The sequence below is a fragment of the Miscanthus floridulus genome, chromosome 9 (genome assembly GCF_019320115.1).
Source record: "Miscanthus floridulus cultivar M001 chromosome 9, ASM1932011v1, whole genome shotgun sequence".
Lineage (NCBI taxonomy): Eukaryota > Viridiplantae > Streptophyta > Magnoliopsida > Poales > Poaceae > Miscanthus > Miscanthus floridulus.
In genome coordinates this window covers 110,645,464-110,665,158 of record NC_089588.1, presented here as the reverse complement: position 1 = coordinate 110,665,158, position 19,695 = coordinate 110,645,464, and the positions used below count along the sequence as shown (strand labels likewise).

At 46.3% G+C, this 19,695-nt stretch overlaps 1 protein-coding gene and 1 long non-coding RNA gene across 2 annotated transcripts; both read left to right on the top strand.

The window, feature by feature from the left end:
• Positions 1-5,570: 5,570 nt before the first annotated feature.
• LOC136482636 (uncharacterized) lies at positions 5,571-6,673 on the top strand. The gene is made up of 2 exons (XR_010765144.1): positions 5,571-6,047; positions 6,171-6,673. It is a non-coding gene; the product is annotated as an uncharacterized lncRNA (long non-coding RNA).
• A 9,161-nt stretch (positions 6,674-15,834) lies between these two features.
• Positions 15,835-16,326, top strand: LOC136480567 (uncharacterized). Its single transcript, XM_066478071.1, has one exon. It carries the CDS (start codon positions 15,835-15,837, stop codon positions 16,324-16,326), a length of 492 nt encoding a protein of 163 aa, XP_066334168.1.
• The last annotated feature ends 3,369 nt before the right edge of the window (positions 16,327-19,695 follow it).

Here is a 19,695-nt window from a genome sequence, read left to right as displayed (position 1 = left end):
CCATGTTGATGAACCGGCTGCACGCCCCCTTCACCCCTGCTGCTAGGTTTGCAACTGTGAACTCTCTGAAGTTTGATGTCTGAATCCTGAATTTGTGGTCCATATTTACATTTAGTCTGTGATAATAGTTCAATTTGCATTATTGCATACTAGAATGGACAAGTTTCTTATTAAGAAAGATGCTTCCAAGATTACTGCTCACACTAGAGAGAGAGAGTCGAGTTGAACCAAAAGGAGCTCACATTGAGCTTAATATGAGTGACATAGTTGCTGGATCCAGGACTTAGAAAGCCTATGGATGAGTTCCACATGATAATTTGTAAGCACGCTGACACTTTTATCTCTGTAGCTGTGGATAGAAAATTAACAGTGAACGAAATCAAGGAATGAATGGTCATTCTGGGCTTTGGGTTATCAATTATTTAGAGCTTTATTTGGTATGCTTTTCTACCACAAACTTGTACTTGATGACATTTGAGCATTCCAAATGAATACTGCTAGTTGTCTTTCTGGCTATATCTATTAAATAATTTAGTATAGTGCAATAGTATTAGTAAGATCGTGGATTATAAGCTGGAACAGTATTTTTCTCTCACACCAAACCAGCCAGCAGTAAATAATTCACGATCGTTTACGGCCTGCCGAACAGGCTGTTAGCCCTTTACTATTCAGCCCCCCTCTTGTCGCGTTTCTGAGTTCGCCACTGACAAGGATTATTGTTTTGCGTATTCTTGTTGAAAAAATTACGAACATAGAATATGAAGTCTGGCATATACGGATTTGCAAAAAAGAATAAATAAATAAATCTGAAAGCAGGTTGTTGGAAAATCCATTGAATCAAGATTATTGTAGCAGCATTTTTTTTCTTGATATGCCATATAGAGAGATATGATACCCAAAAAACAAAAAAGATAGAATCTACTTCTTTCATATTTTAACATGTAGCACAAAACTAACACGTTTCTGTGTTCTTATATATGACCGAATACCAGTATAGAGTTATGGAGAATACTAACATTTTCTTTTCTCGAATGCTCATGAAAGCCGCACATCTTTTTATTATGAGAAAAAAAAATTATTTGAAGAAACCTCCACCCAACTTAAGCAGACGCATTAGGATTTAAAGTTTCTTTAAAGGTATATTTGGCGAATGCATATAATTTGTCTAATTATTATTCAAAATTTTATAAAGTTTGATTTTTTTAAAAAAAAAATCATAATAACTTTACTAAGTTAGAACGGAAGGATCACTTTAGAGACCTCCAAAAAAGAAAAAGAAAAAAGATATGGTTAGAAATTATGTTATCTGTTACGTTAAAGAAAAAAGGAAGACTTTTTTTTGAGGGATGAAAAAGGAAGACATAAATCCTCCATGGCGAAAATTGTACGTAATATACAAAAACTCGGTCGCGGCAACTTTGGGCCGGCTCAGAACTGCGTACTCGTCTTGCCGTCGAGGTCTTAGTAGGGCTTAGGCGCCGGCGCTGCGCTTCTCATGGCTGCATCTCCTTCGGTTGGTCCCGCTCCTCCCCCACCGCAGTCTCAGGCTGCGGAGCTTGGTAAGCCCATCCACCTCACTACTCTTCTCGCAGGCCTCCTCATCCAGGAGCCGCGTCCGGCTCTACCTCCCTGGGCTTCTCCATGCACACAGCGCGGCTGTGGAGCCGGGCGGCAGCGGCAGTGGCGGCGGGCGAACAGCACGGTGGAGGAGCGGGCGAGATGCGAGAGAAGCTGCAGGGAGCGCACGGCGAGGGAGAGAGACGACCGCGTGGGAGAAAAAGGGTGAACGGAGAAAAAAAATATAGCCTTTTTCGCTCACAAATGGGACCCATCTCTATTGGGATGAATTATTGGCGATCTACTGGAATATCTCTCTCAATAATCCGAAAAAGCGGTATTGGTGATCACTAAAAACATCCTATTGGAGATAAATTATTGGTGAGCTACTGGAGATGCTCTTAGTTGTTGCTGGTGGCTCGAATAATGCTCCCTGTGTTGTCGTGGCCCCCGTGATTGCTCATCTGTGCCTCGATGTGCCTCCTTACTTTGCTAGAAGTATTTCAGTGAATCAGACTCCACCACTGCCAAGGCTTTGATTTATCTATCGATGGGTCATACAGTGTATTGGCAAGTAAACTTTTATTGTCATAAATCCTTAGTCTAGGCCTTGTATGTGTCTTGCCAATTAGCCATCTCCTGGTTTATCTGAAATTTGAGGACATGTTCTACGCTACCTTCAGATGTACTTAGAATGCAAGCATATACCTTTGACTCGTTTCTAGATGATTTGAGGTTTTGCTCTGTAGGTTAGAGTACCGATGCTCTGTTTTCTTATCTTGACTACTCAAGAAAAATATCTTCTTTGATTCCTGTTATCTTACTAGAAGCTTTGATGTGGGCCTGAAATTTACATATTCATCTCTGTTTTTATTTTTATAATAACATACGGAGTATGTAGCAAGACTTAAAAGGAGTTGCGTCCTTCCAAGAGTTAAATGTTGACGTCGTCATCACTACAGTTGCTCAACATTTTCTAACTGCGTTACTTGAACACACTGGATCATAAGTCAACATTTCACTCGTACAAAAAGGGTTTTCACTGGCGGTAGTTTTTTTTATCTTTACTAGCAGTTATTTGAATCTTTGGTGTGAAAGGCCAGTGAAATAGAGAATTTTCACTAACGTCGGCTGAAGAACCACCACTACAAACGCATCTTCATTGGTGATAGCCTTCTACCAACCACCAGTGTAAATGTATTTATACTGGCTAGTCAGTTACATCAATGGCCAGTGCAAATTGTTTTACGGCAACAAAGAAAAACATGTGCTCGCCGTCGCCGCATGTGCCCTCCATGCTCACCGGTGGTCGCCCGGGGCACCTGCAAGTGGCCACACTGCAAGTAAAATGGAGGTAATCAACAGCCGGACGACAGCAGGGACATGAAAAAAAAATTCAAAAGTGAGATGTTGTGGCCACGCTGCCTACCAAATAAATGCACGTTGCTAGCCGCACCTAGTTACACTACACGGAAGTATATTCTAGGTTTCTCAATGACATAAAATTCTAGAAAAAAAAAATCAGCCCCACTTAAACAGAGTCAGATAAATAAATGTCCTACACTTAAATAGAGTCTGATAAATAAATGTCCTACTATAGTCTTGTTCGGCTTACTCTATATTCGGCTCGTTCGACTTCTTTTTTCAGCCAAAATAATGTTTTTCTCTGCCCGAGCTCCCCGACGAGGCCCAACTCCAGTTGAATGAGGCATCGAATCTTCAGTAACAGCAGCAGCGTCAGGAACAGCATCAGTGGTACCTTTGGGATCTGGTAGGTCGCGCACAAGCTCATCAGTAGATGGACAGGCATCACCATCTTTATGTATGATTTCAAGCTCGACGTTCTCATCACGTAGGAAGTCCAGGCCACAGCAGCAACCAGAAGATGAGGTCTTGTCCAGTTTGCACGTTCCTTCCTTGTCCTCAGAATCACCTGGGAGCTGTAGGTGTGGGCAACAAAAAAGATGTGAGATCAATGATGAACTCTGTTGCATTGGTTGGTTACATAAGGAGCTAGTAAAAACCAAGCTACAGTGTAGTACCTTGCAGTGCCGCAAAGTGACCTTCTCTAGATTAGGTGAACCCTGATGAAAGAATCGCAATATCCGGAAGTCGTCACTGAGATCACAGTCGTCCAGAGCAAGTTCCTCAGGTTCTGGAATTCCCGAGCACCTGGACCACATTGGAAGTACGTAGAATGCCACCAACACATTATCAGAGTGACGAATCGATAAAATGGAACACGTACTTGCAGACAAAGCGAACTGCATACCGTCTTCCCGACACCTAACAACTCCAAACTCATCGCATTAGACACACTACAAAGAAGCTTGGATTGATCCCCACCAAGTTTACTTCCAGACATAAAACACTGGCTAAAAAACACTGTTCTGGCTGAATTGTTGTGAGAGAAAAACACTGTTCCGACTGAAAAAACAAGCCGAATATGGGTAAGCCGAACGGGGCCACGTAGACGAATCGAAGCCCTGTCAAGGGATGGCATCTCATTCATCGAAATACCTCCACGGAAGCAGCCACCATGGACGTCTAGGTGTAGATCGACAACCATGGGGGCCGAGATAGCCAGCAGGTTGCGATTTTCATTGGAGCTGCCATTGATAACCAAGGTCTTCAATGTCAGAGAGGAATCTGCCCCACAAGCAACGTTTCAGAATCAGGTTCTTGAGGGAGTCGGAGGCGATCGAACGGATCTCACAGATGCAATGGTCCAGCTCCAAATCCTCCAAAGAGCGGCACACTGAACTATAAGATGTTCCGCGAAACAGTCGTCCAGAGGTACGTGGCAGAGATCCAAATCCTCCCTGACGCTGACCGATGGCATGACCTGATCCAGGCGTGCAGTATTTCATCGCACGACGGAGCCACGCTGCTGCTTGTCGGCCGCTGTATGCCCAGCTGCCTAGAGCTGCACGGCTGGACGAACAACCATAGAACAGAGGTTCGCTGCCCCTATCAATGTCAAGCCTGAATGAATCTAGCAGAGCGATGTTACAACGGAGCATGAGGTTGACGCTGAAATCCTCGAATTCGTCCCACCCTTCACCCTTGTCCTGGTTGTTGCCCGAGTCAGAGTCGGAATCATCAGTCAGAGCTGCTGTCGCTGCCGCCACTGCTGGAGACAGGCGTCGCCGCCTTGGTCCTGAACTCAACGATGTCGACGTCGAGGCACGGCACTGACCGCCAGAGGTGCCTCCAGCGTGTTGACAGCACGCACGTCTGCACTGCCTGTCGGGCCTTGAGGGAAGGGAGGACATGATGATGTGGAGGAGGCAGTTTTGTTCCATCGTGTGTTTAGTTCTACACCTTTTCTATGTGTATCAGTCGTTGCGACATGTGGTTCCATGATCCTTCTCTAAGATCTGTGCGCCCTGAGAGATGTTTATCAAATCTGACCGTGGAATCCGTCTAGTGAAAAACTGCTATATTTCAGACACCGATCCCTTAATTCTATATTAGCGATCTCATGGCTATAACCTGTCTCTCTGGCTATATGCCGGTGATATTGGCTTGAAGCAAATAAACAAATTCTTGTAGATGTCTTTGAAATTAATGGCTATACCTTATAATTAGATAAATTGCCAAATTTAATTGAAATAAAATAGTTGCCGGTTTATGGAAGTAGAGAGAAGCTCAAGAATCTTTGCGATTTAGTTGTAAAAAATCTTAGTACGACGTTAATATGCTATCATCTATTTGTTCCTTTGCCTTATTTATTTATTTATTATATTATATTATATTATATTTATATAAAGTTTCCGTGCCTTGAAAGTTCGAACGTTGTTGTCGAGCTGGTTGGACCGACCGAGCAGCTGATTACACGCGCCCGCTCCTGTCCCACGCGTCGTCGTCTGCCCCGCTGCTGTCCTACGCGTCACCAGTGGTCACCCGTACACACACAGCACCACCAGCGCCGCGTGCTCACACCCCACGCGCAGCCGCCGCACAGGTTATCCCACACCACACATCTACTCCAACAAGCAGTGGCCATTCCTTCTTCCTCCCACACATCTTTCCCCCTCTGTCTTATCTCAGTTTATTGCCTGTTCGCTTGCTCGTAAATTATCGTAAATTTTCAGTCAAAAATAATGTTTTTCTCTTACACCAAACCAGCCAGCAATAAATAATCCACGACATGATACGGCCTCCCGAACAGGCTGTTAGACTCTACACCTCCATCCTACTATCCTTTTTCCCCTTCCCCAGCCGTCACGCACTCGCAATAGCTAGACCTCGTGCGCACACGCAGCAATGCTTCGTCGCTAGCACAGCAAAGCACGGGGCAAGAAGGTGCCATCCTTCCGGATCCGGTCGCCGCCGCTCCTCCTGCTCCTTCCAGCTGCTGATCCAGGCGCGCGGCGAGCAGCGGCCAGGGAGCAGGTGGGCCGTCGAGCAGCAGCCAGGGGCACAGACCAAGTAAGGCAGGACCATGTCGTGGGGGAGTGCGACTATTTTTTTTTACCCCACAAAGGGTAGGGACCGTTCTTGGTGATCTATGTTCTCTTTGAATTTTTTTTTGTTGCTTTGTGTTTGTTCTTCTTGAATTTATTGGAGATCTATGCTCTTCTTGAATCTATTTTCTTTTCTGATGGCAGGGCGAGCGAGGTCTCGGGAGACAACAACCGTCCCACGATAAGGATCTCGGCTTGGCGGTCCTTCATTTTGCGAATCAGAGGGAATTCGGCGATTTCGCTCATGGGGCGCCTGATTTAATTCGATCTGTCTTTGATTTTGATTAGATTATATCTATACTTGTATTTGATTTGGATTGCCCGTGTTGTATTATATTGCTACGATTTCGGGATCTACAGGTTTGGTCTCTTGGCTTGCTTGCAGATTTGGAAAAGCTTCGTTATAGATTTGGGGGACCGGAGGAATTCTGGTTGATTTCGATGTGGAGATTGTTACGGAGTGGGGAGAGGCCAGACGAAAATTTATTCAGCGGTTGTGTTATTTATTCCAATAAGCATTGATATCGGACTTCGTAATATCGCTGGACGCGTCTTAAAATAGAACTCTGTATCGTCTAGCAAACGTGGTCATGCATTATAACGGAACGAATGGCTTGTTGCACTACTATAAAGATGATTTTTGGAGACTACTGCTTTCATTTACAGAGGCAACATATATATATTTGTATCAAATATGTCGCAAAATATAGACCCATTTTCTGAGACTTATGTGTCATTTATTATACACCCCGTTCGCTTAGGTTTTATTGATTTATAAACCGTATTTTTCAGTTAATAAATAGTATTTTTCTCTTACGTCAAATCAGTCAACGATATTTTTAGCTATGACTTATGAGCCAAACAAGGCCCAGCGAACGGGGGATAGACGTAGAGGAGTATGTGGGTGCGTTTGCGAGGGTGGCCCAGGCCGGCCTTGCGCTCGTGGGTTGCAGGCTCCCGTGTTTGCGGCCTTGGCCCGCGAGCGAGCCCGGCTCCCAGGAGTCAAATACGACGCCGCCGCCTGGCCCTGGAGAAACGTCGCTAGGGTTTGTTTCTGGCGAGCTCGGCTGCACGTGGCGCTCGCGGGCGATTTCGGGCAGCGACGGGGTGGCTCGCGCGGGCTCGCGCGGGAAGGTGAAACTTCCGCGCGTGCTTGCCGCCGTGCGGGAAGGCAAATCCACCCGCCAATTTGCACGCCTATAAGTGCGGCCGCTCCCCCTACCTCTCCTTCCTCTCCTCGCTCTGGTCACCTTCCACCTCCCTCCTGAGAGACCGACGGTGAGCTCGTGTGCGTGGTGGCGGCGGCGACCTCCGGCGTACTTTGCCTTCGTTCCGCGCCTTGGGGGTTCTTCGCCACGTTCCTGCTCCGGCTGCTGCTGGTACTCGGTGGCGTGTTTGGTGTTCCTCCTCTTCTCCGTCCCCGTCTGCTTCGACTTTAGATTGATCTACTTCCTCTACTTCCAGATCTGCCTCCTCTCCGGTTCTACGACCTCGAGCCCAAGGTGAAATGGACCACCCCTCCCCCCCCCCTCCATCTTGTGTTTTCCCTGGATGCGACATGTATTAGGGTTTGGTAGCTGATGATGTTTTTTATTTTTTGGTACCTGATGCTGCTGCTGCTTTGGTTCTGTTATGGTTTGGTACCTGATAAGCTACGGTTTGTTACTATTTTATGAGATGTGGTCGACGATGTGGTCCTTTCTGTGCACTGGGAGGCATCAATACATGATGTAGTCGTGCTATTTCCTTATTCATTCATTTCATGAGCATGTTGATGCCTAGCAGGGTCTGATGATCTGTATTTCTGTTTCAATTTTACATGGTTGTAGATGGATCCCTCATTGAGCCATGAGATGTTGTGTAGGCAGGCCGCTGCTTTGACTGTTGTTATGGTTTCCTTTGTATCCACTAGGCTAAAAAGAAAAAAAACTGAACCTGATACACCCCAGCCTGACCCTACAGCACTTGCACTTATTAGGGATGTAAATGAGCAGCACAGACTGAGGACAATGCACATGATTTACCACTCCACTGATACAGAGTGTATATCCATGATTAGGATGAAGAGAGCTCCTTTTTTTGAGTTAGTCAAAACGTTTAGAGAGAGGAGCTTGGTCACTGATAGGGATGGGGTCTCAGTAGAGGAGCAGGTAGCCATGTTCTTGCATGTTGTAGGGCACAACCAAAGGTTCAAAGTTGTCCACCATTCCTTTAGGAGGTCCATTCAAACAGTGCACAAACACTTCCACCAGGTTTTGTATACTGTTGGTGAGCTTAGGAATGAAATGATCAAGGCACCTAGCACTTCCACTCACCCAAAGATCTTTGGAAGCCATAGATGGAATCCATACTTCAAGGTAAATGTTTACCTTCGATTCATAAATTGAATAGCACATGGTCCAATAACTTACACATATATTTTAGGACTGCATTGGCTTCATAGATGGCACACATTTCCTAGCTAGGGTGCCAAGGCGCATCCAACAAGTTTCCAAGGGTAGGAAAAAGGACCCCACTCAAAATGTCATGGTAGTTGTACAACCACTTGAGAAAATAGAGGCAGAAATGGGCTAAGGTGTCCAAACTCAAGGACCTTAGTGGTGCTCTATGGGATGGCATCACCCATGCTATCATGCTTGACCATGAGCACTACCTTGGCCACACCAAGGTAGCAATTTGGTTCTATTTCATTGTCCTACATACCTTGTATTTGTACAATTACAAGTCTAAACCTCCATGTGCACCAAACTGCAGGACTATCCTAAAGATGCTGGGTACCTAAACACCCCTATTAGGTTCTACACTGAGATGGAGGCCATATTTGGCAATGCTTTAGCCACTGGTAGGTTTGCACTTGGGTCTGGGGAAGCCTTAGGGCAGAACCAGGCTGACAGTGCTGCTGCCAAGGTTGATGGTCCTCCATTGACCCCACTCACTGGTGATAAAGCTCCCACTGCACCTGTAGAGGGTAGCAAGGCCACAGAAGTGCCCTGCTCAGGTGTTGGTGGGAAGAGGAAGAGAGGGAATTTCTCTGAGGAGGGGATACTCATGTTGACCAACATGTCTGATGCTGTCAACAATGTGGCTAATGCTCTTAGGGAGACTGGACCTGCCCATGTTGATGCCAATCTGTACCTTGCTGTGATGGAGATGCCTAGCTTCTCTGAGGAGGCCCTTATTGTTGCCTACACCTTTCTCCTAGACAACAAGGCCCAAGGCAGGGGCTTTGTGAACATGACTGATGCCCATAGGACCATTTGGCTGCAGACCTTCTTAGCCAAAAACTACTTCATGTAGCTGCACTACATGATGGTTTGCATGGACAGGAGGGGGTTGACTGTTGAGATGTATAGTTCCTCCACCCCCCTCACCCGCTCTCTCTTCTTTTGACTACAGCTGGGATTTTGTTTGCTGTAGAGCTTTTGTGCAGTGTAGGTTGATCTTTTGACACATAACCTTCAGTAGATGTATGCCTGGGAGGGTGGCTGACAATAGGCAGCAATTTGGGAACAAGTTATTGTAAGAACCTATTTGTAGCCTCTATTGGCTACTTTTATTTGTAGCCTCTCATGGCTACTTTTATTTGGTTGACATGAGGTGGCTACCTAACTGCTTTGTTGTTGTCTCTGTTATTTTGCCTTGTTATTTGATTTGCCCTGTCCTGTCATGAAACACTTGTGCTCACTTCTACTCAGCAACAACATCTATTACATCATTTTTTGTTTCAGACAATGGCACCTTACTATGTGGTATTCCAAGGCAAGAAACCTGGCATTTATTTGAGCTGGCATGAGTGTGCTTAGCAAGTGCTTAAGGTTGAAGGATCTATATATCAAAAGTACAACAAATATGATGATGCTCTTAGAGCTTACTCTGATCATGTGTCTGCACAATTGCTGCCTCACCTAGACAGGTTACAGCAGCCCAGATGTTGTTAACAGATGAGGAATGTGAAACCAAACCAAATGCTGCTGGTAATCCTAGGTGTTGGAAGAATGTGGTCATCTTGATCTTATTGATCATTGTTTTTGCTCTTTGGTGCAGGCTGTCCATGTGCAAGAACTGTTAAATGTTGTATTTTGGCCAATGATGACACAATGGATCGATGCATTAGCTGGCTACATATCATTTTGCTGCCTCTTATCTATTTCTATGAACTTCTTCGTTTGTTGGCTTCAAAACTTTAGCGGATGCTGCTGTTCTTCTTTACTGACTTTGATTATCCAATGTAGCCAGTAATGCCATGAATTGTTAAACTAGCATGTCTGAGGCCAACTATTGCATGCTGAAACTTTGATCTGTTGTTGTAACGGTTATGGAAGAGCAACCTCATTCTCCTTTCATTCATGTCCATTTCTGTTTGTTGTTATGGGCCTGGCCGACCACAGCCAAATGACAAACACTATCTCGGTGTGGCAGTTGGTGGCGGTTAGCCTCTTAGCCCGGCTGCCTCTTCGATGACAAACACAGCCTTGCCTGAGCCGGGCTCACTGGATACATAGGCGCAAAGAAGAGCTGTTGCACCACTTGGGGCAGGCCTGCCCAGGCCTAGGCTAGTAGGGCTGGCTAGGCCGGCCAGGTACAGGGTCGTAAACGCGCCCTGTATAACTCGTCCGGCCGTCTGGCACTACCTGATCCGGTCTCACGCCGCGCACTCACCTTGTCCCACTAGTAAAAAAAGGGCTTCTATTCCCGGCTGCCAACCCCCTTTATTCCCGGATACGCAGCCGGGAATAGGAGTTCAGGAATAAAGGGTTAGTAGCCGGGAATAGAAGTGGACCTTTAGTCCCAGTTGGTGATACCAACCGGGACTAAAAAGGTAGCCACGCTAGCGCCTAGGCTGGCCCCTTTATTCCCGGTTGGTATTAGCAACCGGGACTAAAGGGTCTTTTTTTTCTTTTCCTGCTTATTTCAATTGATGATTCTTTTTTGTTTTAATTTGGTTTTCGAATACGCATTATTCGCTACAAAGTAATATACGTATACACGCACATACTGTAAAGTTTTCGCTCGATCAATGCACGCAAGCAACATAAGTAAAAGTAAACTAAAACATAATATTACATTTCATCGTCACATGTAAAGTTTGCATTAATTATACATTTCATCATCACATGTTCTTTGGATCAATATGAAATTTGGCTTTCATCATCACATATTTGGGTCATAGTAAAACTCGTCGCCGGGAGTTAAGACCTGATCATTCAGAAATCCACCTATTGTCTCTTAGATTGCTTTGAGATGGTGTGTGTCCAGGGTTTTTTCCTTCAACCAACGAGTCTTCAATTTGAGATATGAGATAAAGAAAAAGTATATTAGAATATATATATATGTATCAAGAATAATGATAAATAAATTGTATCTATCATGAATATATATATATATATATATATAAATATATGTATGAAGAATATATATATATGTGTACACTTACCCTTTTTTGCTCTAGACTAGTTCTTTTTTAGCACACTCTCATGAACTCACAAACATAGTATCCACAGAGATTGGTCCCCTAGGGCTGCAGCAGAACCCACTTTACGAGAAAAAGATTCGTCATCATCCGAGCATAGAGAAATTGAACTAAGGTAGGTATATAGTACTTACTTTGTATAGCACTACTTTCAGTGGCACTTTGCGTTTCATATGGTGTTCCTGACAAACCTTTTCCCAACAACTACCAAATAACATAAAAAATATTTGGACCATTAATTTGCATGCAGAGAGACTAGAATAGTTTTGCTAGTGAGATTGCAATTACCTCTGAATAATATATATCATCTCTTGGAACTCTTTTTGCTCTTTTCTCATCGAGTCCATGATGCCTAGAAGACCTTTCTCTAGATCGAGTTCCATCAATATCCAGTATTCACTGCCATGTCCATTAACACTCATTAATTAGCTAATAGGTACAGTGAACATATATATATGGATATACGATCGTCGATATTATGAACACTTGCCTGAAGTTGTAGGGGAAGAGTATACATTTCTTGTCACGTTGCTTCTCTAAGAACATCTTGATATTGGCCTCCGTTTCTGCTTTCATGTTGGTTGGGGTTTAGGGTTTTTGAATACGATATGTGGATCAATGAAACCAATATCAGTACACCCTCTCTTTTTGCACTCTCCCATCTCAAACCTGCATCATATATATAGAGTGAGGATAATAAACACAGACATGTACATACGTAGCGACTTATTATTAATTAGTTGAAAGAATCACTTACAGACAATAGCAGCTGATGAGAGTCTTGTCGAGAGAGTTCTGGTGGACTAGTTGGTGTAATTCAGCAAACTCAATGTACATAACATCATCGCCATGGAACCAATGGTCGTCTTTGATTCTGATAGAAATATAGAACTCTTTCCGGTGACACGCATCGAGGTATAAGGTGTTTAGCTTGAACAATTATGTACCCAGTTCATTGATGGTCTTAGAATTCCATAGACTCCTGTCATGCTCATATTTCTACCATTCATCCGCTACGGGCGCACTTTCGAAGAGGAAATCGCCAAGGTCGATACCTCTCATAGCATAAAAGTTAGCAAGTTTTGCCATATCCACTTCTTTATCAGCAGGTATTTCCATCATATTCAGCATATCTATGTTTGAACCATATTCATTAGCAATAACTAGAGGAGGGACTGATTGCAATTCTTGTTCTCTGAGTTGTGCAACAGTTTTCCCTGCTTTAGCAGCTTTCTTGATTATCTTGCTAAGAGTGCGGTCAAAGTCTGATGGTGGCGAGGGCTTACGAGCTTGCCACCTCTTTTTCTGCTCAGCTTCCACCATCCGCCTTAGTTTAGCTGGAGGTAGGTGGAAGTGCTTCTGCTCCTGCTGCTTCCTCTTCCCTATGCCTGAGAAGAATGCTTTGATGGTTTTTTAACCGCATCATGTAACTCCTCTTTACTCATTTCACCAGGCAATTTCTGTGGAATTGGCCTTGGTTTCACGGGGGCCTTCTTGGTCGTCTTCGCCGGTGGGGCAGATGGCTTATTTGTTTGCAGCTGTCTTCCCTGGTTCATGGGAGGAGGTGGGGCAACAGGCGTTGGAGACCTTCGAGGCGGCGTTGGGGAACGCCTTGGAGGCGGTGGCGGCAGCGGTGGAGACCGTCTTGGAGATGGTGGGGGAACAGGCATTGGAGACCTTTGAGGCGGCATTGGGGAATGCCTTGGAGGCGGTGGCGGCGGCGGTGGAGACCGTCTTGGAGATGGTGGGGGAACAGGCATTGGAGACCTTCGAGGCGGTGTTGGGGAACGCCTTGGAGGCGGTGGCGGCGGCGGTGGAGACCGTCTTGGAGATGGTGGGGATGTAGCCGTGTCTTCTACCCCATCGTAACCACCGCCCGGAGCACTATGCTGGTCTAGTGATTGTACTATTGGACTTAGGTTGGGGGAGGCCCTGCTGTGTGCGTACAGAAGACAATGAGTCAATTGTTATTTCAGAGGCAATGTAAAATTTATTAAAAAAATTGTTTCATTCACTTTCATCCGTACCTATTGTGCGACAACGGCTTCCTAAGAATATTGATGTAGCGCTTGCGCCATGCAATGAATGACTTCTCTGCTTCTCCCACGATCTTCTCCCCATCACCTCCATGAATGTCAAGAGGCACATCGCTAAAACCTTCAATAGCTTTATCCACCGAGACGGTAGCATATCCAGCTGGTACTACTGCCCCATGGATTCTTGGTGTCTTGGTACGGTCGATAGGGTTTACAACACCAATAGCCACCTTCCCTGTGCCATTATCTTTTGGAATGTGTAGCTCACATGATGTAAAAGGTTCAGTGACGTCATCCACGGGGAAGTGCAGCTCTGCATCTTTTATGGCATCAGGCAGCTCCGTAGAAGCACAACTGCTTCTCAACTGATCGGGGGGGGGGGCTAATGTTGATTCCCGGATCTGTTGTAATCCCGTGGGCACTCAATTGTATTTGCACTTGCCTTGCGACTTCCTCTTGTATTTTCGCTTGCATTTCTTTTTCTCACCTTTGTGATTCAAGCACCGCTTCTCGTGACTCAATAACATATTGCTGCAAGATGCGGATCCTCTCTGCCTCCTCATCCTTCCGTCTCTGGCGGCTTCTATACGAATCGATCCATTCAGGGAAACCTTGCACCCACGGAACGGCCCCTTTGCCTCTAGTTCGTCCACAATGCTCAGTAGTCCCGATGGAATATGTCAGTTCATCTTTCTCTCTATTGGGCCGGAATAGTCCACTATCTCTAGCTTTTAGAATTTGAATTAACCTTTCTGTTGCTCTTTCGAGTTTTGTGCCATGGACGAGCTTCCCGGTGACTGGGTCCAATCCTCCCCCATGACCTAAAAACCAACGCTTTGTGTGTTCAGGCCACGGTGCTAATTCAGGTACGACCCCCTTGGCAATAAGGTCTGCTTCCATTTTTTGCCACTTGGGAATGGAAGTCGCGTAGCCACCTGATCCCATGTTATGGTGGTATTGCTTTTATCTGGAATTCTCTTGGTTCCTTCTCGCCCGTTCCGCACCATCTTCTGATGTCTTGTACAGTACAAATTCCTCCTAGTAGGGCCTTGCCTTCGCGATTGGGCCCTTATCGTTCCAATTTGGAGTCTTGTTCTTCTTGACGTATGATTTGTACAGCTGCTTCTTCCAAGATTGGAATTGGGTGGCCATCTTCTTCATTGTCTAGTGCCTAACTCGCTCCATCAACCTTTCGTGGGTGATGTCTTCATGATAATCATCTGTTTGGAGCGTGAAATGTGCAAGGACATCTTGCCAAATCAGCTCCTTGTCCTTATCAGAGACATAACTAATATGAGGAGCATTGTTATTTTTTTCCATTCACGGGCATTGATCGGGAGCTTGTCCCTTACAAGGTACCCACAGTGGTACACGAATTTCTGTGCATATTGTCCTAGTGGTTCGCCTATAGCCACGTTGAATTCTGAGATGATGTAGCGGCCTTCCAACGGCTTTTTGGCCCCTCGAACATTCTTTCTGTTCCCCGTCGTCGTCGTCGATCCAGACGACTATGTATGCATAGAAACATAAAAAGTATTATAAAACGAAGGTCGATCCAGTGGGCTACATGTATGCATAATAAATAAATGAGAGCTAGATATTGAGAAATATATACCTCGTCGGAATTATCTTCATGAATAACTTCCTCAACAATATGATCGAGATTCAAGTATTAACTCCCGTCGTCTTCCTGCTAGTCATTATCAACATCGGCACAATGTTCAGTGCCGGCGTTGATAATATCCATCATTTCCACCTCTAGGTCATCGTCTCTCGGGTCGGCCATAGAGAGCCTAAATAATTATAAAACAATAATTATGCAATTAGGGTTTCATAGACATTTCATACACATTTCGAGGCGGTGGTGCCTGCGCGGGGTGGCCGGCCAGCGTCGGTGGCCGGGGAGGGTTTAGGGTGGTTTAGGGTGGTTTAGGGTTTATGGTTTAGGGTGGTTTAGGGTTTAGGGTGGTTTAGGGTTTAGGGTATAGGCCACATGGTATCAGAATATAACACAATTGATTTTTTTCCTAAGGAAAAATTATACATGTATACATTAATTGATATATATATACACACACACATTAATTTCATACATGTATACATTAATTGATATATATATACACATTTCATACATACATAATTTCATACATATATACATTAGTTGATATATATATATATATACACATTTCATACATATATAATTTCATACATATATACATTAATACACATTTCCTCAATATAATTCATAAATATAATAAATATAATAAATAATATATATATATATACCGGCGGTTTAGAATTAATGGACGGCGACGGGCGGTGGTGGACAGCGGCGCTGGATCGAGGCACGGGGGCTCCTGGCCTGGCGCGGCGTCGTCGGGGCTACTCCGGCGAGGTGTGGGTGGGTGTCGGGATGCCCTCTGGTGAGGAAGAAGGCGCGGCGTCGGGCCGGGGTGGCCTAGGAAAGCGAAATCGGCGGCGGCGTGGCACGCGTGCAGCGTCGGGGGCAGCTAGGGGCTCCTCCTTGAGGGGCGCGGCGTCGGGGTGCCCTCCTGTGAGGAAGGCGGCGTCGGGGGTGGCCAGGAAGGCGAAACCGGCGGTGGCGTGGCGCGCGCGGGGCGTCGGGGGCGGCCGGGGGCTCCTCGGTGAGGGGCACGGCGTCGGGGCTACTCCGGCGAGGTGGGCGAGCCTCGGGGTGCCCTCCGGTGAGGAAGGCAGCGTCGGGGGTGGCTGGGGAGGCGAATCGGCGGCGGCGGAGCTCTGGGGACGCGCTGAAGACGAAGACGATCGATGAAGAGGAAGAGAGAAGGGATGCGGCGGTATATAGGAGAGGGACCTTTAGTCCCGGCTCCATCCACCGCCCGGGACTAAAGCACCTTTAATCCCGGCTCCTGTCACCGGTCGGGACTAAAGGGGGGACCTTTAGTCCCGGCTGTTGGAAGGAGCCGGAACTAAAGGATTTTTTGGCGGGCCGCCAAATGCAGCCCACCTTTAGTCCCAGCTGGTGGCAGGAGCCGGGACTAAAGGTGGGCTACATTTTTATTTCCCGCGAACTTTTAAGCAGATCAGTTTATTTTATATATGTTTTGTATTTAAATGTTTAAGTCTTATTATTTACGCAGTAAATTCAATACTAGGCATAAAATTTTTTAGAAAAAGTAATAAACTTTATTTTCATTTACTGCACACAAAAAAAATATGTGACCTAAACTACTGTGTTTTTTATTATAAATGTTGAACATAATGCAACTAACACTCACTATTTTCGTTAATGCAAAAATGTAGACTTTAATTGAAATTATTAAATTTATTGGTTTTCGACAGGAAATTAGTTTTCACGTAATTGTAACGTAAATCTTTATGTTCTTCATTAATCATTGTATAATTATTCGGTGAGTTCGGGCGAAAATTCAATTAAAGTTAAAAAAGTACCAAACCACCTCAGAAAAATCTCAAACTTGGTGGTGGCTACACACAGGGCATTTGTAGTCTTGAGAAAAATTTTGAGACCAATCCGGCACTAGAAAGCACATAGACCTCAGAATCCCAGAGAACCTAGCTGTATAGATAGGGTTCGACGAAAGGTTCTATATACCTCTGTGAAGTACGTCGACTCCGCCTATGTCGAAATGGCTTAAAAAAATTTTGGCAGTCATTTACACCCAAAATATGGCCCCACACAAGATCTTAGGTTTTTCTGATAATTATTTTTATTATTACATTTTTCTTTGTGCCGCATGAGACGAAATACGGCGAATTACATATTCAAAACAATATAATTTTGCATCAACCTCTACAAATAGTTGTCTCCTAGGGCACAAGAGACCATTTGGCAAAGTTTGGCACCATTCCGGATCTTTTCGGAGGTGGACTCAGTTCAACGTATAATTAATCGGTGAAGTCACGTGGAAATTTAATTAAAGTGAAAAAAATTACCAAACCAATTCAGAAAAATCTCGAACTTGATGGTGGCTTCACACTGGGCATTTGAAACCATGATAAAAATTATGAGATCAATCAGGCACTAGAAAGCACATGGACCAGAAAATTCAAAGTATAGTAAACAAAAGAATATAATCAATTATAGGGTTTTTTCTCTTATTAAATAAATGTTTAGGTGCCTTCTCGTCGAGAAAGTGACTTGGTTCAGATGGCTAGCTAGTGCGCTGCGGTTTGGACCTTGGCTATGAGGTCGTGGGTTCAATGCCTGGCTGTCCCATTTTTTTTTTGTCCAGCATGACTATATTATTTTATCAAGAAAGATTTTATCACGGTTATATCCTAGAGCCGGGACTAAAGGTCATCCTTTAGTCCCGGCTGGAGCCTCAAGCCGGGAGTAAAGATTTATTCCCGGTTGGAGGGTCCAGCCGGGACTAATCCTGGCTTTGGGCTATAACCGGGACTAATTGTTGTCTGTCGTCGCCACACACTTGGGGCAGGAACTTTATATCCTTGTTTAAGGATACAACCGGGACTAATAGTCTCTTTAGTCCCAAACACAAAAATATCAGGACTAAAAACAAAAATAAAGGCAGGATGAAATATCTGTTTTCTAGTAGTGTCCGCAGCGGCGAGGCGCACCAGCGGTAAGCACTGTCGCTTCTGAGCCTGCTCCACCAGAGCATCCACCACCGATGCTCCCGACGCAGGGCCCCGCCAGTTGATGCCATCGCGGACTCGATCGGTTATCCGATCTACAGTCGTGGCACCGAGGCAACTGTTGTCTAGCGATTGCCTGATAATCCCCTAGATCGGCCACAACAGCTCAGGCGACGACGACATGTACTACTCATTGTCGGCCTCCCTCCCGCGTTTCCATGACGACAGCACCACGCCAACGCCGCCGTGGCATGTCAGCTTGGTCTGCGCGGCGCTGACCACGCCGCCCCGCCTAGCGGCGGCGAGGTTGCCAGCTCTGGCGGGCAAGGCCGCAGCGGAGCATGTGCCTCTCCGTCGTCGCTTTTCTGCGATGGTTGCTGCTCTGCTTTGGCTTCACGACTGCCGCGCTGCTAGCAACGAGCAGCGGCCGCGAGTGCCTCGACGTGACCACGGGACATCGGCGTCGGACTGAGATCCCGTGCAGTTGCTATTGCTACTGCAACTTAAGCAGTGGATCATTTTCAGCCATCCGAAGACCATCCAACGGCCCAAACAAACCAAGCAACAATTCTTCCTCCTCTGCCTGTCCGTCTTGTTCAGGTAGCACTCATCGACGCGAGCCAGCAACTCAGCGAGTGCCGCACTGCCGCCGTGACGGCAATCACCACCACCACTAGAACGGCCTGACCCTGACCCTGAACCCCCTGTTGCCGGCCACGTCGCCGGAGAGCCTGTCGACCACCACGTCGCTGTGCGCCCTGACATGAACGGTGAACGTCCGCAGCACCTTGCCGAAGCGCAGCCGCACGGGCACGGTGGTCTTCAGAGTTCAGAGTGGCAGTGGCCATCGCCTGTTGCTGCATGCTTCGCCGCACCTGTTGATGCACATGCACCACCTCCTCCTTCATCGGCGGCGTGTATCTCGCCTTCCGATCCGCTGCCTCGTGCCGTCCTTCTACGTCGCGTCGCTCTCCATGCGCGACATCAACGTCGCCGGCCCGCTGCCCTCACCGGTCGTCCTCTTCCTTGATCCTCTCCTAGCAGCTCGATGCTGCCATGCACGCAGACAACTGCCGCAACGAGACCGGCTGCCGGAGATTGCAGCTCGGCCAGGATCGGCAAAACACGAACGGTGGACGCATATACACAACGCATACACATATACACAATGCATACACGGGTTTCGTAGCCCGACCTCCCGGCCACAGCTCGCACGGTGGGCGACGCCCCTGATTTTGCGACGACGTGCGCTACGTAGCTGCCGTGATCACCGTGGCGGGTGCAAACAGAAATTGGACGCAGTCACGACGTGTACAAGCACGACGCTGCCACCCATGACCGATTACAAGATAAACATGCACCTAATGCAAATCTATAACTGAAACAAAATGCAACTAGATTACAACATGGAGTACCGCGGCGGCGGCAACATCCTGGTGTCCTATTCCGGCGCGCGCTCGTCGTGGGGCCGTGGCCAGCGTTCGGCCAGCAGCTGAGAAATGTGATGGTGTTCGCGGTGGCCATGAGGGACAGGGTGTGTGGCTCACGAAGGAGCAGGCCAGGT